The sequence below is a fragment of the Acinonyx jubatus genome, chromosome B1, assembly GCF_027475565.1.
Source record: "Acinonyx jubatus isolate Ajub_Pintada_27869175 chromosome B1, VMU_Ajub_asm_v1.0, whole genome shotgun sequence".
NCBI lineage: Eukaryota > Metazoa > Chordata > Mammalia > Carnivora > Felidae > Acinonyx > Acinonyx jubatus.
The window spans coordinates 131,832,021-131,855,238 of record NC_069382.1 but is presented as its reverse complement, the minus strand read 5'-3'; the positions used below and the strand labels follow the sequence as shown (position 1 = coordinate 131,855,238).

The window sequence follows — 23,218 nt, the reverse complement described above, 5'->3', positions numbered from 1 at the left end:
TTTATTATTTCAGGGAAAATGTTCTGCTTTTTAAATTTTTTAATGTTTATTTTTTACTTTTAATGTTTTAAAATATTTATTTTTGAGAGAGAAAGAGTGCAAACAGGAGAGGGGCAGAGAGAGAGGGAGACAGAATCCAAAGCAGGCTCCAGGCTCTGAGCTGTCAGCACAGAGCCTGACGTAGAGCTCAAACCCACAAACCATGAGATCATGACCTGTGCCTAAGTCCAATGCTTAACCAACTGAGCCACCCAGGCATCACTGCTCTGCTTTTTTTAAGGAAATTATTTTCCATGCACAAAGAAGTAGACACAGAGAATTAAAAGTACTGGAATAAAAAAATCACTGAGATATAGCCTTCTCTTTAAGTATGATCTTGAGCCTCATCTTATTAAGGGCTGAGGTTTCTAAATTTTTTTAAGTTTATTTATTTATTTTGAGAGAGATGGTAAGTGGGGGAAGGGCAGAGAGAGAGAGAGAGAGAGAGAGAGAGACTCTCAAGCAGGCTCCACACTGCTAGCATAAAGCCCAATGTGGGGCTCGAACCCACAAAACTGTGAGATCATGACCTGAGCTGAAACAAAGAGATGCTTAACTGACTGAACCACCCAGGAACCATGAGGTTTTTAAATAAAAAATAATAACTATTGGACTAGATCAGTGACTATAATTTGGAATGACACATTGCCATAGTATGTGGAATATGGTGAGTGGGTGGGAGTAAGGGGGGGGGAGTTGTATATTTAAATCACCTGGGGAGTTTTATCTGCCATTTAGAGATTCTGAAAAATCTCTACCCATCCTAATGCTAAATATCTTTATTTTGGTGAGTCACTCTTACTTATAGGAGGCTTACTTCTTGGGTGGAATGGGAATGGTAAACAAAGAACTTTTGGAATGGACAGCCTCCTATATTTGTTCCAACTCTAACATTTTATAAAAAATGCTCTAGAAGAAAATTAATTTCTATTCATGAACTGCTATTCCCTTAGCAGTCTTTATAAATCAATTCAGAAAGTAAGCAGCCATGCTATTCTTGAAAATAAATCACTGTGCAAGTGAAATCAGATAGCAGAAGGGAGTACAATTATTTATTTAGAAATGTATCTGAAGTTTAGATTTATTTCTTATTGATATACAACAATTCCATCGATAAATTTCAAACCTGTATATTATTCTGCAAACGCACATTTAACTTCCTATTTACATTTTTAAAGTATCACTAAAACATGCATTTGGGCAGGAGAACAATTTTCACTCAGGTTTTCTTAGTTTCACTAAGAAACTGCATTAACTTATTCTCTTGCTTCCAGGTTCCTCGTGTGGCCATGACTTAATATTATGGGAGTTGTACTGTTACTTCATTCTGGCTATTTACAAAATAAATATGATATGCAAACATTAATGAGAAGTGGTGAATACAATGAAGAAAGCAAAAAAAGCTGACTTTTCAAGTTTTCTTAGTAATCGCTTTTTCCTTCAGCAGTCTACTGCATAAGTGCATATCACGTGCACACAACACACACATACAGTGGTTTGCCCATAAAAATTTAACAATTGGCTCTCCATGGGGGGAAAAATGCCCTGGATTTGTAGAGTGAGCCAACCTCCACATCTTAAATCCTGCATGGTAGATTCCAAGCGACTAACACAAGGTCAATAAACTCACAATTGGGAGAGATGTACACAAGTAGCTCTCATGAGCTAGTAGCCGCAGCACAAGGCTGTCCTATGCTTCAACATGATGCATACAAACCCTTCTTCATATGGCAGACCACTCATCCCATCCCTTTCATGATTAATTAATCTCATATGTATCATCCTCAGTCCTTTTTTTGCCTTCCCTGAACTATACAGTTTGCATAAAATGGGTCATGGGAATAAGATTTTTGTGGAAGTGTTGTGAAAGTATTGAAAAGAGAATTGTGGATTTTATGTCATCACAGATTAACTGTTGCAGAGATCTGGTTGGGGCTGAGGGGAATATAGAGCATGAAATAAGCTGAAGATGGGGTGCCCTGAAGTGGGTGGCATGACCCCAAGCTCTTTGAAAAGAGGAATGGAGATGAATAAATTGTAACTTGAATTAAAGATGAATAGAAGAGACCGTGCAAAAAATTTAGTCCAGTCTGAGCCTGAGGTCCTAGGTCACCTTCACTGGATGCTGGTATTTTGACCTCTTAATGATTACAGAAAAACATGTTCTGACCATTAGGGGAATCCTTAAAACAAGGAGTCTTTCTGCCTTAGAAGGTAACATCTTGAGGCTGTTGGATTCAGTGTTTGGGTTCCTTAATCAGAATCAGAATCAGAATCAGACAGAACATACAAGTAGGTTAGGCACCACTTCTGCAGACCTGCATCAGTCTAAATGCTAGGATGAATGAGCAGGGTGGACAGACAACCCAATGATTTTTTTCACCCTCTTTGAAGAAAGGAAAGACTTGGGGATAAAACTGGACATTACTCAAATGAGAAAACATGTCCCAACTAAATTGTATCTGTTTGGATATAATAGTGATTTGGGTGCAAACCAATTATTCAAAGATTAGTATGAGTATGAAGAATTTATTATTTATCCTACATCTTTTTTCCTTAAACAATTTAAGGTCCATAGGGGAAAAAATGTTTATCAAAGGTAGGGCATCAAATCCATTTTTCTCTAAACTAATCATTTGGAAACTACATTCTTGCCAGAATGAGTTGAGTTTAGTTTAAAGTTAGAGATAAGCCATCACATTTTCTAAAACTCCTTTTTTTTAGAGCAAGAGAGAGAAAGAGAAGGAGAGTGCACCAGTGTGCACACGAGAGCAAGGGAGGGGTAGAGAGAATGGAAGACAGAGAATCCCAAGCAGGCTCCTCTCTGTCATGCAGAGCCCTACACAGGGCTCAATCTCACAAACCTGAGATCATGAACTGAGCCAAAATCAAGAGTGAGATGCTTAACGCACTGAGCCACCCAGGCACCCCTCTAAAACTCTTTATACACACACACATACACACACATACACACATACACACACACACATATATGTATATGTATACATACATATATACATATACATATACATATACATATACATATACATATACATATACATATACATTCCTGACCTCTACATTGACATGGTGGTCAGGGGGCATGATGGCTCTGTGTTTTGATGAGAAGCAGTTACCCTTTAACCAGCCCTTGTCAACATTTCTTCAAGATTCACTATTATCTTTTGTCCTAGTCATAATCAATAATCATGATCAAAATGAATGCCACACTGAATATCAAAAAGAATAGAACGAAAATCACTGGACAGAAATAATCATGTGATATTAGTGTATATGCTCTATTAGCAATGTTATTGGCTGCAATCCCTCTTCAAGGTCAAGAAAAATACACAAGTACTGGTTTATTAGTTATTCACTGAGAGTGAGTACCTGAAGGAGAAGGTTGTCCTTTTACAACACCATTTTTAGTCTTTTCTTCCGAATTCATTACCTCCTTGTAGATAAGTTCTGTAAGAAACAGTTGTCAGGATCATTAAAAAAATGGTCTTTAATATGCAGAGAAAACTTATTAATGAAAAATAATAACATTCTGATGGGGTTGAGTAAATTAAAAATCAATCGGGATTCCTTTACTCCTCTATTTCTACTTTGTCTTGCAAAAAAGCACAAAGCCTGGAAAAAGTAAGTGCTCAGTAAAGTATTTGACCAAATAAATGTATGAAGAATATACATTCTACTTGGTTCTGAATTTTTGAGGAGATTTTTGATGCCATCTAACTTTATCTCCTAAGAACTTTAATGGCCCAGTTTTAAGCATACAGTTTTCTTCTATATTCACTTCCTAAGAGATGCACATACTCTCCTGACTTTATTACTTTCCAACAATTTCCCAACTGCTTCTTCATTTTTTTTTTCATACTGAAATCTTGGAGTTGTAAAATTAAACTTGCCTCAAACCCAACATGATAATTATTACATTTATTTCCAAACAGGCATCCATTCATGGCTCTTTCTTTGCTAGAGTTAAATTATGTACCTTCATTTCTTTTAATTTTCCCCTTTTTGCTAAAAATCATTCAGTGTTATTCATTCTTGCTGTGCAATGAGTTCCAATTTATATAATCATTATCCTTCACCATAATTTCTTTCTCTGGTTTATAATTTAATCCATGTTCATTTTTAAGTGATATTTATCTCGTAATACTTACCTATTCACAAACCCCTAAGAGTACCTTCTTGTCCTTATTTAGAGCATATCAAGTCTTTTCTGTCCATCATTTAGTATCTTTGTTTACTTGGTCTATTGTTTGCACATGCTCGTTTTTCCATATTATCCAACAGGACTCCTTGGCCAGAGAAATCTCTTTGCTATCTTTATAACACTTTTTGCTCATCCCTATCCTTTGTTTTCTCCATATGTCCCCATACTGGTATTTTCCTCTGTTTTATTCTTTTTTTCTCAATTTATAATGATTAATTCCTTCAAGTCAGCTCAAATATTTCTTCTCTTCAGATCTTCCTTTTATGTTCCTCCCCATTTTGACTGAATGGTTTGTTATGATCTGTATTTGCTTATCTCTACTCTGTAGTTCTTTTATTCTACTGTGTAGTTATTTATATTAGTTTAATAATTCTTCATAGTTTCTGCTTTGTTTCACCCTGAGTATAATCTTGACTATTCATTATGTGTTTGGAAGGGTTTTGGTGGAAAAAAAGTGAACTAATGTATTTATTCATTATTTTCTTACTTTGAAGGATAAATAAGCCATTCAGATACATAGATTTCCTAGATTTTCAAGTCCTAAAAATGAACCAAATGAATTCATACATTAAATATCTTTTATTTTCTAATGTCTAAAGTAATCTTAGGCTTAATTTAATCCATTTTATATTATAATTTTATACACAAACATGGGATGTATAATTCTGAAATTCTGAATTGAAGCATGCCCTCCACCATAACAAATACTTTGACAATCAGTACTCTTTTAAAAAGTGTCAGTAATTAATTCCTTTCATTCTTGAGTAAATGCAATATTGTTATTAGTATGAAAAGACTGATGACGTTTCGAGAACTTTGAAAATTGTCTGAGGATAGCAATTATAAAATCATCTGTTACCAAATTGCTTTAAAGAGAGATGCCTTGAAGATATTTTCTGAGTTTCAATAAAGCAAAATGTATATTTAAGTGGTAGAGTCACCTTTCCATTCTTCAATGGTGTGTTCTCTTTCGTCCAACTGTTTGTCATATATCTGAGGTGGAGGCTGCAGAATAAAAACAAACAATAAACTTTGTGTAATAACCCAAATATAACTAAATTTTACAGTGCATGGAGTAACTTGCTGTTCATTGATTTTGGTAGCGAGGAGACTCACGTATTAATTTTGGGGTAATTGCAGTGGTGCAGAAGTTAAAATTTCTAGACTTATGAAGGACTCATTTATATGCCAATAGTTGCTGCTGACCAAGTAAAGCAGCAGAATCCAAATCCTAAGAGCTCACTTCCCAAAACCTTCTGATTTAGAAACCAAATCTAAGAAACTAATAAAGCCAATCTTTAAAAAGAAAATAAGACATTAGATTATAAGGACCCAGAAGCTATTTCCTCCATTCACTTGCTTTATAACAGAACCCTACCCAAACTATTCCCCACTGATAAGATTTTGTTCCATTCTCAGACCCTCCTGAAGAAGTCTTTAATATCCCTCAATAGGCCATAGTAGTAGTCCCTAGTATAAAGCCATATTTAGATCTAATCAAACTTTTAAATTTTTTGTGAAGCATCATAAAATACCTTTACATATAGCTATATTCCCAATATTTAAATGATATTTTCTCCCCATAGGCAGAAGACTCTGCCAGTTTTTTACAGAGGTGGGCCACTGTAAACCTCTGAGACGCCCTTTGGTTAGCCCTCTCTGGGGGATATCATATGAGAGGACCTTCAGTCTGACTTATGCCATCAGAATTTCTCTTGCCATGAAGAGTTCAGAGATGGAAAAGGAGAGATTTTCATAAATCTAGGTGCCTTCCAGGAAGGAGGGTCTCAGATTCTTTGATCTCTTCTTCCTGATGAAGAGGAATAAGATCTCCAGATAGGGGAGATATATCATGATGCCCTATGGTAGCTCTACCTCAGGCCAAGAGATGGAAAGAAAAAAAATATTTCTTGGAAAAAAATATCACTATGAGATACATGGAGAAGGGGCTAAGAAGTTCCATCGGCTGGCGATGGATTGAATGAAATAAGAACTACCAATTTCTGGTGCCATGAGACAGGGAACCCTAGAATTCACGTTGCCTAACACTCCAACAGCAATATTTATTGTAAGAAACTCAAAGAGTTACTCGATAAAGTGACTCAGGCCTATGGCCATGCATCCCTCAAAAATGGCTGTCATACGAAGGCTTTGGACAAGACTTTCAAAGACAGCTCTTGGCTTCTGTTGGAGGTTGTTGGCCAGTGAGTAGCATCTTACTACTATAGTAGTCCTTCTTTACTGCATTCAGCCTGAATCATGACAGATATGAATTTTCATTCTAGTCCTGATATGCTGGGGTAGCCTCACATACTACAGAAGTAACTGTATATGAAAAGAAAAGAATTTGCCCCATTGTGGTCAGGCAACTTAACACAATACTGAATTATTGAGAAGTAACTACTGATGAGGCTAGACATTCTTTTAACTCCTATAATTGTTACTGGAGCAAAAAGCTTTAAACCAGCTACTGTGATTCAAACATGGCTGGCTGAGTAGTCTTTATTGAAAGAATTAAGCAAAATGAGACCCCACTCTATCCCATGATGCTAAAGGGAACATAAAAATACAATTATATAAAGTTAAGGGGACAGGGTGATTAGGCACTGTCCTCAGGACTTGACTAAGGCATCATCTTCTACCCCAAATTACAAAGGATTCCCAAATTATAGGAATATTATGATGTAATGAGTAAACAGTTTTTTGTTTTGTTTTGTTTTTTTTAATTTGTGAAACTGTCATCTAAGTAAGCTAATGCAAAGCTAAATTCTGGTTATGTAAAGACATTTTTCCAAGTGGCAGGTTTCCTGCTTTGCCTCTTCCTATAATGCTGAGGGGACATCCTCTGCCAAACACAGCATACACAAGCTCTCAGAGGTCCCCAGAGCTCTATGCCTTGTTGGCACCTCTTTCTTCTTCTAACAATAGACTCAGCTCAGGATCTTGTGTGGCTGGCTTCTCCATGAAGTGGATTTTTCCATTCAAATTTCAAAACTGAACATGGTTCAAGAGTACAGTTCCTGCCAAAGTGCATAAATGCCATTTTCTCTCTGCAACAAAACTATTTTGAGAGAGGCTTTCCTTGGAACTTCATCATACAGCTGTTGGTAGTGTATATAAAGCATGAAGTACGTAGACTCTAACCACAAGCAAACTACAAACAGAGAAAAAAGTACTGAGTCCAAGGTTTTTCCTTTCAACAAACCAAAACGGCTGCAAAACATATTTGCATTATAGCTATGATTGAAACAGCTACATGTTCAGAGTTGTGGGGTTTTTTGTTTGTTTTAAGAGGAAATGTAATCACCTGCAATGGAAGGGTACATTCACATAAAGATGTCTTCTACATAAAAATATAAAAGAGGAATTGACCAATAATCTACAGAGAGTAATGTCATATTCAAACATATATATATATATATATACACACACACACATATATGTGCTTGCACAGCAATAATTAGATGCAATTGTCCACAACACTCTCTGCCTCCACCCTTCTCTAAAGAGAAGCTAGTGTTTTATTGCTCAGTTGTCTCCCACCCTTATTAAACAGAAAGGATTCTCTTTTTCCAGGTAGCAATCTAAATGAAAAAGAAATGAGGAGTGAGGATAAAGAGAAGGGCCCCAGAGAATATTTCCAAAAAAAAATTTACTAGATTGGAACAATTTGAGATGTGAGAAAATCAAGGATAAGATGAAATTAAGGATAATATATGGAAAGTTAGTAGGGCTTGTGACTTGCATGCTTTTGAATGTTCCTCAAGAGACTGAAATTCTCTTTCTGTTATTTTTGAAGATTTTGGACTCTACTTCCTTGCTTGAAATTCTTATAGATATTGAACCATGAATTCAAATGGATTACATAAAAAATAACAATATGGATTAGATGTTTCATATTAATGTTATTATATATACATGTACAAATTGTTTTAATTAAATGAGATAACACATAGACAAATACATAATCACTGCGTTAGTGAATATTAGAATCAATGTATTTGTTTATTAACTCATTAATTCAGTAAAGGTCTTGGGCACGTAATATGCACCAGACTATATTAAAAATTGAAACTTCAAAACTAGATAATATGGCTTCTGATCTCAAGGAGCTCACAATTCAGTGGACTGATATAAACCAGAAAATTAATACACAACATGATAAAAAAAAATATGTATGTGGTATAGGAGAATAGAGTGAAGAAATCTTAACAAACCCTAGGAAAACATTTTGCTTCTTGGAGTAGATGACATCTGTACTAGTTCCATGAAGAAAGGTGGTGGAGGATGCTGTCAAAAAAAAAGGAGAAGGACAAGATGACTCCAGGCACAGAACCTAGAAAACAGCATAGTCGTGTTGGTGGTGGATGCATGTTCGTTTGGGTGCACACACATGCAAAGAGAATTGGAAACAATTCTTTGAAAGTAACACATGACATACTTCAGAAGTGACAAGCAATAAGAGCTGTGCCTAGAGGAGATGGGTCAGGCAAAGGCTAGATCAAGGATGGTCCTGGGTACCATGATATGGAGCAAAGACTTCTTGAATTTAAGAGAATGGCATGGACAAATCCATGGCTGGATTGAAGAAAGACACAACTGAAAGCAGAAAGATTTAGGGAGCTAATGCATGATCTAGAAAATAAATTAAAAAGGCCTGACTATAATGTGGAAGGTCAAGATGGATAGAAAATATAGATTCAAGAATTAATAAATGTTAATTGGTAGATATTAATATTTATTTAATATTGATTAAGAAATTAAATTGGTAGAATTTTTTTGATTAAATGTGTATAATGAGAAAGAAGAATGATTCCCAGATCACTAAGCTAAATAGCTGGACAATTATGGTATTTATGGGACTGTCTAAAAGGACAGAGAATGAAAAAAGGGAAATGAGATTGGTAGAGAGGTAAGCCAAGTGCTATGTGGATAGAGAGGTCTATTTGAGAATTAAATAGATGATCTGGTGATCATAGGACTGCTGTTGGCTAGAGATGTATAGATTCAAAACTATTAGCAACAGATGTTTGTTGAAATCATGACAGTGCATGAGGTCACCCATAGAGTGAATGCAGGTAGGAAGAGTAAAAGGCCAAAATGGACCCCTGCCAGACACCAAGGTTTAAAAGTTGACCCGTGGAAGAGAAGTGCACTAAGAAGAAGGAGGAGAAAGAGAAGACGAGGGGAAAGAAGAGAAGAAGGAAAGAAGGAACACTTAAAGAAATACATGGATAATAAAAATATTGTAATGCTATAGAAGTCAAGTGTTCAGAGAGTTTCAAAAAGAGGGAGTAATTCTCTATTTCTTATAAATGAAACAAATGAAGAATTTAGCTTTCCAGGAATCAGAAGGGCATGATAAAAAGCATAACTTTGAACCCCATAAAGGTTTCCAAACCTCAAAACTGTCGCCACACCCAGAAAGATTCAGATAGATTGTTGATGAAGTATTTTAATGCCAGATAGCACCTAAAGAAGTAGAAAGATATAGAAGAAATATCTTCAATACCAATATGGATATTGTATACAAATAAAAAAAAGGAACTGCAGAACAGATTGTGACACTAAAAAAAGAAAAAAGAAAAGAAAAGAAGAGTTCTAATGCTCTTTCCCAAATATCTTTTAAGAGTTTGATAAGTGAAAAACACTGTTCTCTAATTAAGAGAAGTCATTTTTTTCTGAGAAGATACTATGTGCTAAGCTCTTTATATATGCACTTTTAAACAATCTTTAGATAAAGAAACTAAGATTCAAAAAAATTCTTCTTAAGATATCTTAAGTCACATAACTAATTAATGGTAGATCTTTGATTGAAACCAAACTTAAAGAATAATTCAGAGCAAATGGTAATAGACATTAATCTAAAATAAGAGATAATGAAACAATATTTAAAGTAAACATCTTTATAAAATAAGAAATAGAAACACAAGCCAATGGGGAGATTGTATGTCTCAATTTGCTCAAAACCATCTCAGTTTTTGCTTGTTGTCCTTACAGCTACTAACAGTCCTCAGGCCCTTTACTCTCACAAGCGTTTAGAGGATAATTATATGAGCACACTGCATAGCAGTGTTATGACATGGCATATTGCAGATCGCAGGTATCCAGTAATTACAGGATGAGAAAAAAACAACCAAACTGCAACTTTTTCTACTACTGGAGTCTCAACAATTGCAGATGTCTACTCTTTCCTGCTCTGAGACATCATGTCAGCATTTCCTTCCATTTTCTCCATTTTTAAAAATGTTAAACTTAACTATAAAGTATGGCTTTTACCAGAAAGTGCTAAAGGAATGCAATGCTACATAATAAAATTGGGATTGAGCAATATGGATTGTTGGCATTCTTTTGAGTTCTTGTTGCTGGAAATGATTTCTTGCTGAAGGGATCTCTTTAATCAGTATCTGTTCAAATCCCTAATTGATTCCCCCAAGGTACAACTTGCTCTTTTGTGACTTCATTTTATGCCACATATTTAAGTAATATTCCATTTATTAAAATGTATGAATTTATTCTTTCCTTAGTCTTCAAAATAACCCCATTTCAACAGCATCATAGAATGTTAGTGATGGAAGAGAGTTTAGAGGTTATCCAGTGCCACCCTTATGCAATTTGCAAATGAGAATATAAAAACTGCACAGGTGATTTGTCCATGGTCTTAGAGTTAATTAGTGGCAGAGTTAGGAAGAAAATGCAAGATCTCTTACAGGGAAAGATGGAATGGAGGAATTCTAATGGGTTGCAGAAATGTTAAGTTGAATAATTCAACACTTACAAAAGATTTTCATTAGTGACAAATTTGAGCCTGTCACTCTGATTTCTGTTCCAATTTTCTGTCAGCCTACACACATAGCGAGATCTGGCAAATATCACCCAAATGGTCAACACTTACATCCTGAATGCTTTTTGTCAAAATATCTTGGACAACATCAAGACCTCTATACATGTGAATCTCAAAAGAGATGAGAACCAGATTATGAGAAATCTAAGTCACGCAAAGTTGTTTTTCCTGTCCATTTTTGAGCCCTGATTTAACATTGTTTCTGTCTCCTTCATGTTCTGAGCCATACGACAATCATCAACTTGGTGTTTGTTTTCTGCTTCTTTTGTCCTAATTAAGCATACTATACAGTTTTGTTCCACTTTTTCTCTATGTGTTCTGCCATCTTATTGAAAACGCTTCATTTGAAAGCTTTAAATAGCATTGTCTTTCAGTGTGTGCATTCTCTATTAATTTGGCAGCTGGATAAAAGAAAATGATATTATGTCCTATTGAAACGTGCTCTGTTTCTTCACATTGACTTTTGCAGCTTGAGGAATGTGAAAAGATGCATGATTCATTGTAAGGTTTCAAACAAGAAGGGTGAATTTTAGTACAACGTTAGAACAGAAAACCCATTTAAAGAAATGTGCAAATTTTGATTTTGTATTTCCATGAATCTATACATATAAAATAGCTTTTCCAAATGTATCTATAATTTTTTGATGAATAGAATTTCCTAAAATTTTAACCTCCTCAGTGGAAAATAAATATTGAGATGGAATAATTTTTATTCCTATTGCATTAAATGATATGTACTATTTTACATTTATGTTTTGGCTAATGACACTTTTTAGGATGTTCAATTTTTTTCTCAAACTTTATATGCTGGTAGCATCAAGAACAGTTTATTATCCACAATGGAGTTCAATATTTGCTTAACAGTCTTACCAACTAGCTTCTAAACTAATAAAAGTATAATAGCAATGTATACAATTTATCAAAATAGCTGACTAAATTATAATTATTTTCCAGAGTTACATAGGTTGTAAACTTGCATTGTAATCTTACTGTGCAGTAACCAATGACTTGATTTCCAATTACCAAAAACTTCAGTGCCTTCTAAAAGTAGGCAAATGGCAACTTGTAATGTACTATCTGTTGATTTTTTTTTTTAATTTCTCAAGCAAGTTTTAGGAACCATGGTTGTACTCTTGTATAGAAGTTCAACAATCTAATACTACAAATGAAGTAAATGTCCTTTAAAAATCTGATGAGTTGAGAGTACTTCACAATGGGAGATAAAAGGTTATTAAAATCTGTCTCTGGAAACTAATATGATTAATTCTCCTTTCCTAAATTGTCTTACATTCAGATCCCAAGCAGAGCCCCAGAAGTGCTCTCAGGAGTACCCTGGAAGAGCAGAAAGGAAGACAAGCAAGCAGGCATGAATGGCACAATAGAATGACCTTAACAAGAACTGCTTTCCAGAAACCAGACCGTTCTGTGTCAAAGAGTAAGTGTGAGATAAGAAATGAAGACTTGTGAGATTGAATCACTCCTTTAAGAAGTATTTTGTGGGGGGTGGGAGACGGTAAAGAACTGGTAAGCTTTGACAATTTGGATATAAGGAGGCTGAGGAAAGAGTATAGGATAACTCCCAAGGGTTTGGTTCAATCATCTGGGTGGAAAGTAGTGCCATGGATTGAAAGTAGTACCATGGGGGTGGGGGAGAGGGGCACCTGGGTGTCTCAGTTGGTTAAGCATCTGACTTCTGCTCAGTTCATGATCTCATGGTTTATGAGTTTGAGCCCTGCATCGGGCTCTGTGCTGACAGCTCAAAGCCTGGATCCTGCTTCAGATTCTGTGTGTGTGTGTGTCTCTCTCTCTCTCTTTCTCTGTCTCTCTCTCTGCCCCACCCCTGCTCGTGCTCTGTCTCTCAAAAATGAATAAAAATGTTAAAAATTTAAAAAAAATAGAAAAGGGGAGGAGGAGGTGGTGGTTTTGTGTGAATAGGGGATAAATCCATTTCAATATTTGACATGTTAATTTTGAGATGCCATTTTAAATGTCAGTGGTATTAGATTTGTAGATCTGGAATTCAGGACAACTTTAAGGGACCATGCCTAGATTTGAGAGTCATTTGTGGTAATTAAAATTAAGGCTGTAGTCAAAGATAAGATTCCCAGGGTAAAAAGAAATTGGGGCTATAGGAGAGAACTCCTGGGATTCACAATTCTAGGGGAAGAGAAAACAAACAACATTGGAGACTGGAAAACAGGAGTGGTGTCACCATAGCAGTCAAGGGGTAAATATTTAAAGAAGGAGAATGTTGTCAACCTATTGAAATAGCAAAGACACATGAGATGACAGTTTTTTTGGACTTGTCACCTAGGAGCTACTGGCGATCTTAGAGAAGGCAGTTGCAAGGTTTGAGAAGTGAACTACAGTAATTGTGAGTAAACAAAAGCTAATTTTTTACAAAAAGTTTGGCAATATAGGTGGAAGCTACTTCCACTGCTAATGGCACGTTTCACTGATAAAGGTGTAGTAAAAAAAAAAGAAATACTGGCTTTTTTTGTTCTTTGAAATGAAGGGAGCTAGACAATGTTTATTGGTATAATCACCAGGGGAAACTGACAGGATGCATACAGAGAAAGAAAAGACCCACAGGCAGAAAAGAAAACCATACACAAAAAGTACTGTATCCTGAGATTTTCTGGACTTTGTGTGAGTGATTCTATCACAGCATTGTCACTTTGGGCTCCCCAACATGATCATCATCTAGCACCAGTCATACAGAACTGATTTTCATATATGATCTCATTTAGTCCTAACAACTCTCCTCTTCTAGTTATACAGCTAAAGCACAAAGAGATTAATCTATAGGTAAGTGGTGGAGGTGGTGTTTAAACCCAAATCCACCTGAATATAAAATCCATGTTCTTTGCAACCAACTATGGCTTATAATACAGTTCCTGCTGTATCCACCCTTTGGAAATAAATATGCTTAAAAGTTTCCTTAGTTAAAAAAGCAAAAGAGAACAAGGAAAAGGTCAATAATGCTTTCTATAGCTGGAGGCACCCTCAGAATGCTAGTAATTAATATTACAAGAGCCAAATTTCCAAATCCACTCAATCAAGGGGTTGGTATGTGCACTGTATTGTGATGCTGCCACCTTGTGGTCAGAAAAAAAAGCAAACATTAAGTAAGCGGTGCTTGAGCGGGAGTTCATCATTTTCATCAAATTGCTCATACCCATGAGTTCTCAACTATGGTTGCGCATTGAAGCCATCTGTGACCTTTAAAAATGCTGATGCCTGAATTGTGCCCCTGAAGATTTCAATTTAATTGTTCTAGAGATCTGGGCATCAGGATATTTCAAAGTTCCCCGTGTAATTCTCATGTGCAGCCAAGATTAAGACCTCTGTTCTATTTATACAGTAATCAAAGCAAGTTTTGTCATTTGCTCAAGTATGCTTCAATTGTATACATGTAAGAGAAAATGCCACAGAGAAACTATATGATTTTCTCTCCGTCTTCAAAGATATCTATTTCTTGATAGAATAAAATGATTTGTGGACATAAATCATCATATGCTATGGTTTTAAAGAGGAATGGAGAGATTTGTGAATTGTAATTAAAGCAGATGTGAGATTTGTATCTCATAGTCAAATTCAGTCTTTAGCAAAAATGAGCGAGAAGAGTCTCTAAATCTCTTGAATCAGTTACAGATTTCCTGACAGGAACAATGGAAAGAGAACGGCTTTCAGAGCACCATTGACCCTGACACTAGTAAGATGCGTGACCTTGGGCAAGTCATTTTGTTTGCTGTGACTCTTAATTATCTGGAAAGAGTTTCATAAATTGCTTTGTTCAGGAAGAAACAAATTCCAAATATATAACAAATATCATTCCAGGTAATTTGGTAAATCTCTTTAGAGGACTTGTAATGTGCAGAGCATTGTATTATAATTTGTTATATATGAAAAGCACTAGAATTGTCTGGAGACCTCATATCACTAAGTGACCAAAGGAACCTTTGAAAGCTAGCAGTGCAAATTTTAATTATAATGTGAACTAAGAATAATTAGAAAGCTTAATTAAATAATGCTCTAGTGGCTTACAAGAAAGTTAAATTTAGATTTCTTTATTTTTCACACTGTTCTGTAGCTTTCTCAGTGGTTAGGCCACAAATTTATTAGCTTTATTCCATCAAAAAGTTTAATCATGTCTTGAAATGGAAATTCTCTTTACTGCTCCTTGGAAATTAAATTTTTCTGTGGTTCCTTAATCAAAAAGCCTGAGTGATTACATCACCAATCATGCAGTGCCCAAGTTATAAATCCTCCTTTTTCATTCATTCAACATGTAGTCATTAACCAACTACAATTCATTCTTGAATTCCACCACCCTAAACCCAAAATCTAATCATTTACAATTCACGTTGGTTTTATCTTCTAAACATCTCTTTAATTTTTTGCCTATGTCTACCCTCAGACCACCATCAGTTCTAACCTATGTTATTACAGATTTGTCCCCCTGTCTTCCATCTTCCTTTTCTCTACTCCAGTATCATTTTGCAGACAGAGTGACCTTCTAAAAGTTCAAACCCCATAACGCTATTCCTCTGTTGGCTAGTTTTGAATGGCTTTCCTTCATGCTTAGAATAGAGTACATGCTCATAATGTTTAGTCACTCCTTCCTTACCTGGTTCCTGCCTACCAGCCCAAGTCATTTTTCACTTTTCTCCACTGTGTCACTCCCAACGATTTGTAGTTCTCCCAAACCTCTCCTAACCTTGGGATTTTGCATAACCCTTTCTTCTACCTGTATTTTTTCACTTGGATAATTCTCGCTTTACTCTTCATGTTTCTATTTAGGTATTAGTCCCTCCAAGGGGCCTTCTCTAACCCACATTACTAAGTTGAGTTTTTTCCTGTGTGCATCAATCAGCTTAAAATTTGGACTACTTATCACCCAACATCTACTGTTTCACTTCTCAATAGACTGGGGACAACATCTTGAGGACAAAGATTGTATCTTTGTTCACCAGAGTCTAACAGTGTACAAAGTACATAACAGACAATCAACAACACTTCTTTGAGAAGATAACGTTTGTGTAAAGAGTTGATTGAAGTAATGAAGGAAGCCATATAGATACCTGAGGAAAGAATGGTTAAGGCAGAAGAAATTGCAATGCAAAGGCCCTGATGGGGGAGCCTATTTGGAATGCTAAGTGAACAGCAAGGAGGCCAGTACACTGGAGCCGAGTGGAAAGGGAGGAGTACAGAAAGTGAAGTCAGAAAGTTATCAGGAGCCAGATCAAGTAGAGCAATGTTTTCTAAACTGCAGTCATGAAACAAATGTGTGGGTCATTACTAGCATCTTTTAATGTAACTAAGAATAATGGACTAAGATAGAAAATATCAGAGTATGAAGGTTTTCCGTGTGTGTGTGTGTGTGTGTGTGTGTATGTGTGTGTGTGTGTGTGTGTGTGTGTGTATGCTGGCTCACAATATAAAACACCTTTCTTACTATGGGTTATGATAACAAAATTTGGAACGACAGGGAAGTACAGCCTTGTAAATCATTGCAAGTGCTTCGAATTTTATTATAAACAGAATGAGAAGCCAGTGGGGAATATTAATTGAGTAATTATGTCACCTGTTTCACATTTTAAGAGGAAAACTTAGGCACTCTGGAGGACAGACTACAGGGGACATGAGACGATGAGAAGACAAGTTAGAGACTAGGACGTGGTTGAGGGTAGAGATGATGTTTACGTAGACCGACAGATGAGGAGTGGTCCAAGTTAGGAAGTATTTAGAAGGCAAGGTCGGTAAGATTGGTTGAGGTTAATCATCATTTTCTAGAGCTTTCCTGAGGTTTAATAAGATTGGATACGAGAAAGGCTTTTATAACCACTAGAGAAGTGCTCAGCACAGTACAGTTGAATTAAAATTAAATATATCGATCATACAATATGCATTAGCCAGTTTTCTGCACTCAGTAGGTAAAGCTGAATTTCAGCTCCCAAGGAACTCGGCAGTGGAATTGGAAAGGACAGACCTAAGTGTGACTATTTCAGCATAATATGTGATATGATAACTTCATGTGGAAGATTATAAAGAAAAAATGTTAACTTACAATTTTGTGAAGGAAAAGCTTTTACTGCAAGACATTCCACAGGCAAAAGGCCACATTAGTCTCAATGAGATATTAGAAGACAAAAATGAGCTTTTAAAGGAGCTAGAAAAACATTCTGGGTGAAAACTCAGTACATTGAACACAAATATTGCTGAGTCAGCCCATAAAGGACACATGTCATTTGTACCTCTGCCCTATTGTCACAAAACAGAAGCAAATGAACAGAGGGAAAAACTTCTATATTAGCACTTCTATGTTAGTAACATGACTCAATCACAATCCATCCTAGGGACATTAACCAGAGAAAACCATACTCCTCTAATTAGCATAAATGAGCAGCCCTAAGATACAAATCCACGGTGAATACAGAAACATAGTTACAGAATTAGAAACGTTATTAAGGAAATGGATTTGTCTACACTTTACTGCCATTATAGAAATACTATTGTATTTTAACTTAAAATTTGATATTTTTTAACTTCCAAAATACTTTTATTAACTTAAAAATATGTTTTTATACAAATTTTTATGTTTTTCTCTCCTGCACTAATTTCTCTGAAAAATCTTCAGATATGACATAAAGTTTCAAGATTAATAAAATTTTTAATCAAGTATAAAAAGTTCTACTAATCTAATAATAACTGCCCCTCTCTGTATATGGATTCAATGTATCTGGCACATTATATGAAAAAGTGTTCATGTACTACTTTTATACACAAAATGTTTATCAGAAAAATGTGTCAAATATTATTTTAAATTCATTTTATTTATTTTTTAATTAAAAAAATTTTAATATAACTTATTGTCAAGTTAGCTAACATACAGTGTATACACTGTGCTCTTGGCTTCAGGGGTAGATTCCCGTGATTCATTGCTTACATAGAACATCCAGTGCTCATCCCAAGTGCCCTCCTCAATGCCCATCACCCATTTTCCCTTCTCCCCCGCCCCTCTATTCCACATTTTATCAGTACGTAAATTATTGAAAGATCAATTTTGTGATGAAAAATATAACTTTTTAAAGGATATTGTGATGTAATGAAATGAACACTCACTTAGAACCTTGGTTGGTAGTCGGGGGACTGTGCAAAAGTCAATTTAAAATTCTGTAAAAGAGGAATAATGGTATCCAGTGGTAATGGTAAGGTTTCTTTTGGCTGGAGTAATGCAGAATAGAAACACGGGTGGGAAGGTGAAATAAAATAGTCAATATAAAAGTGGTTAAAAAAACTTCATTAATTCAAAGAATTATTCTGTAAACATATAGTGTGCTAGGAACATGTAGTGACTTAGATGATGCCAATGAATAAGACAAAACCCTTACCTTCAAACTGTTTCTACAGCAATACTATCTAAGGTATGTATAATGAGGACAAAGCGTTCTGAGGAAGAAGGGTGATAGGATAGGACACAGAATCACCCGACGGTGACGGATTATTTCTAGTTAACAATTTGACCACAAGAATCTGACATACCCCACACATCCCACCAAGAATCATTGCCTTCAGAGGTGTTGATGAATTGATAACTATAATGGATTGATGACTGTTTCTGAGTATGTTGTGGAAGACAAAAGGTTGAAAATCACGTTTATTCTTTACAAACACAATCCTAGAGAAATCTGTACTAATGTAAGGTATTACTATTGCTCCTATTTTTCCATTTAATTAATACATTTCATATAGTGGGTTTTCTTCAAACAGAGCATGTCTTTTCATTCAGTAATGAAATAGTCTAAGAACAATTTAAAAAAAATAATTCTGAGCTTCTTTTTAATAAGATAGAAATAAATGACATTGTCATTTACTTTATATCATATAGGTTAAAACTATTAGGTGCTGGGCGCCTGGGTGGCTCAGTCGGTTAAGCATCCGACTTCGGCTCAGGTCATGATCTCGGGGTCCGTGAGTTTAAGCCCTGCGTCGGGCTCTGTGCTGACAGCTCAGAGCCTGGAGCCTGTTTCAGATTCTGTGTCTCCCTCTCTCTCTGACCCTCCCCCGTTCATGCTCTGTCTCTCTCTGTCTCAAAAATAAATAAACGTTAAAAAAAAAAAACAAACAAACAATTAGGTGTAAACTATTTCAATCATACCTATAGGCTAACAAGTCCTTCTTTAATAACATCATGTATTTTCAGTTTACTGATCACTTTCACATATTAGACCTTATCTCTTAAAACACTGTTAGGTTGGATATTTCATAGGTGAAACTTAGTTATAACAATTACATCACCAAAACTATCTCTGAATCTGTTGTTCTTTTTTCATCCCCACTGCAATTTGAAGTTCATTTTACCATCATCTCTTAACTACTTCTCTAGCTTCCTAACTGGTCTTTCTCTAATATTCATCATCCTACCAATTAGAAAAAAATAGTCTACCTAAAACACATATCTCTGATTGATATTCCTCCTGTCACTCCCCCTACCTTCAGCATGGGTGCTTCCTGGGAAGGACTTAATGGTGCTTCCTGCCCCTGTCTCCACTTACATTTCTCACCACCCTCATCCCTGGCCACACTGAATTCCTCAGAGGAACTGCAAGAAGGTCTTTCTTCTATTCTGGCATTAGGATAGGCTGCTTCATTTGTCTAGGAAGGTCCTACTCTTCTACCTCCCTTTCACTTGGCTACTTCTTACCCATCCTTCTGGTCCTAAGTCTTTTCTTCACCCTGAAATCCTCCTTTGTCTATGAAGAGGTGGGTAATACATTATTTCTTTGACTACTATAGCACCTTTTCACAGGTGCTATACTTTAGTGCTACACTTTATTAGAGTGCTTATAATTTGTTACTTATCTATCAACCCTACCATACTGTAAGCTACTAAATAACAGGAACTAGGTCTTCTTATTAGTATAATTAATGAGTCCTCAATGGCCATGTGTAATTGAAGTACAAGGTAGAATGAAGCCTTGAGTATGGGTCTCCTCATTGTAGACCCTGAGTGGTCTCCATTGTGCTCTACTATCTTCCTGTATCATAACCTTGATCTCCACATACTGTAGCTCTTTGTCTTCTTCCATTGCCCACATTGAGTTTGAGGAGCTACATTACCTGCTGCAATATTATAAATTAATTCACTGTAAGCCAAAGATTTTCCTTATATTGTTGCTAAGCCTTTCATGTGTGGTGGAGCTTAAGAACTCTTCTGTGAGTGTATGTATACGAAATATGGCCAATAACAAACTTCTTTGTGTCATCAAACAAGAGAAACAAAGCAATGGAGCAGGGTATATGAGCAAGCCTGCTTCAGAAAAAGAAATGGGGACACCTAGCTGTATTATTAAAACAGCATTCTGGGGCATTTTTGAAACAAAGTCAACAAAAGTGCTTTTTGCTGAACTTAGTCCAAAATAACAAACATCTTTGATAAAAATATTTTCAGAAAAAGTGATTGAGGCATAGCATTTTATACATATCTACTTTTAGAAAAACATGAAAGGACTTCAGTTTTCAAAAAACACATAAAGATGGGAATCAGATTCTCCCTGGAATTGGAAGCTGTGGGGAATTTCTTTTGGTTATGAATTAAAAGCACTTTTCATAAACAATAAATTCCATTCTTTCACAAGATATTGCAGGCCAATATTCTACAAATGACCCTGTGAATCTCATATTAAACCTTCACCAAGTTATGGAAGTTGGTTTTCATCATTCTTAAGACTGTCTTGCCATTAGAAAGGGACATAATAATTTTATTATAGCACATACTCTGTGAAAGACCATAAACTTTTAATAGACTTATAAAAAGGGAGTGTAACCTTTTCAATATTCTGTCTCATCGTTGGATGAATCCATTTTACCTTCTCCTCACATATAACAGATGCCCTGGGGCCTAAGCAATGGTTCTACACTTGGTAAGATAATGTTCAGATCCAGCCTTTTCCCTGAATCTGAAGGTTACCATGATTTAGCACTCAAGAATTCCTCCTGCCCACCCTTTTTCTGATTCTGCAGCTCCTCAAACTTCCAGTCTACAGACTTCTGGTTTTAGTACAGTTCTAATGGCATGCTGACTTCATCTCTCCAGTTTTCATTTAGGGCTAAAAAAAAGTAAAGATAAACATTCTACAGGTTTAATAACTGTTTTCACATTACCACACATACATTTTCATCATTATTAAGGATTATACTTTCGAATCATTTTCCCCTCTATCCCTAGAATGTGAAACTTCCCAATTTACCTCTTAACCTTGATTGTATAACCAACTCTAGGCATGATTTCTGATACAAGATGGTTGATTCATTTAACTCTATGATCCCTCTTGCATAATGAAGAAATTATGCCTTTTTATGTGTTTTTTCCTGTTCACTTGTTTGTTTCACTTTTATATTGCAATGCACAACATAAACACCTTCTTGGAAAACAAAGAAACAAAAATCTTTGAAGACAAACGGGAAGAGAAAAACGAATAGTGAAAAGGAAGTAAGTCATTCATTAGAAGAAACAAAATGGAAGCAAAACATGAGGAGTTGGACTTGCCATTATTAGGAAATCTGTCATTCTGTGGAAAATGCCACCAAAAAGCTGTAAACCAATTTTCCAATCAAACTCTTGAAAGCTTCATAGCACAAGAAAACTAGCTTCTTGAAAAGTAGATACTAGCTGTTAATTTCTATTTCTTGAAGAAATTTAAAATTATCATTTTAAAATTTAAAAATATCATTTTTAACTTGTTAGGGACCACAGGAAACTTTTTCATACTGTCAATAAACTTTAAAAGTCATAATAATGAAAATTGAAAGCATAGCACTTTATTTTTATCTGTAACTTCCACTGAGACCCTTTCTAAAAAAGGTAAGACCTTCATAGATGAAAAGTTCTTTTCATGCAAATAAAATGATCTCAAGGAAAGAAGCTAAAGCAAAGATTTTCTAAAGCAATGCATTAACTCTTTTGGTTATACCTGTAATTGATAGCCAACTCCAACAGCAAATTATCCATAGTTTGTAGCCCCCTCATCCAAAACTTTCTGTGGTAGACTAGTGCTTCTTAAAATATTAAAAGTTAAATTGGGACATAATATTTCCACAAATGTCATAATGCTTATGAACTACCATAGGCAATCTCTAGGAAGATGTACACATACAACTACAGGCATATAATTTCAAGAATTTTTTCACAAGCCCTCAAAAACCTATCCAAGGAACCTCTAGGGTTAAATAAATCCTAGGATAAGAAAGCTTAGTGCTGGATCATGAGCTCCTAAGGGCAGGGAAATGTTTCCCTCACTTGTGCATCTTACCTTCTGTACAGTGCTCACCACAGTAATGGGAATGCAGTAAGCATGTGTTACGTTGAATTGTGCAGGATGGGCATATGTATATTTGGGGATTTTTTTAAAGGAGAATAACCTATTAAAAAGTCTATCATGTAATTAAACCTCATTGAGTTTGGTACAGACAGAGAAAAGAAAACATTTTAAGTAGAAAACCAGAGTAGATTTAGAGACATAAACAAGGCTAGCCACCAAATAAGCATTATTGCTAGGAATAGAACTAGGTGACCTTGAAATTACAAGGTTTCTACATAATAATTAACACGTGGACCTTGTAGAAAACATCACCACCTCTGCAGTTTCTTTATCAATAAAGGTTGTATATTGAAAACACTCATAATGATAGGAGAATGAGTACAAGTGCCTTAGAGCTGCACTTGAACTTACATACACACAGTAGTTTAGAAGAGATTCTTTTATGAAAGGCAAAAAAATTGTGGGGAAGAAGCAGTCTAGTTTGATTATTTTAGCAACACTGCAGGGAAGCAAACAAGGCAGGAATGCAAATTACCAAACAGGTTGTGTTTCCTAGCGATCAGCCATTTTTATGACCTATACAGGGCGAAGCTGTTGAACAGAGATTCTCTCTTCTGACCTGCTTCCTATTCTTTCCTCCTCTTTGTATTCTTGTTCTTATTATAAAATTTTGTAAGTTTTCACTGACAGAATACCTTATAAGTTCCAACACTGACTTCTTTGCTTATCTTTGAAGAAGCAGCTCTAAAAGGGGACAAAATTATTTGTGTTTTTTTTTCTTCCACAGTT

At 35.6% G+C, this 23,218-nt stretch overlaps 1 protein-coding gene across 13 annotated transcripts in view; it reads right to left on the bottom strand.

Moving 5' to 3' along the window:
• Positions 1-23,218, bottom strand: part of MAPK10 (mitogen-activated protein kinase 10) — a 310,137-nt gene that overhangs the window by 12,786 nt on the left and 274,133 nt on the right. For all 13 annotated transcript variants that reach the window (XM_015067345.3, XM_053216135.1, XM_053216133.1 and 10 more), the window contains 2 exons: positions 5,203-5,266; positions 3,430-3,507 (listed from right to left, as the gene is read on the bottom strand). In XM_015067345.3, the coding sequence (XP_014922831.1) occupies positions 3,430-3,507; positions 5,203-5,266 (142 nt within the window). The remainder of the gene's footprint in view (positions 1-3,429; positions 3,508-5,202; positions 5,267-23,218) is intronic.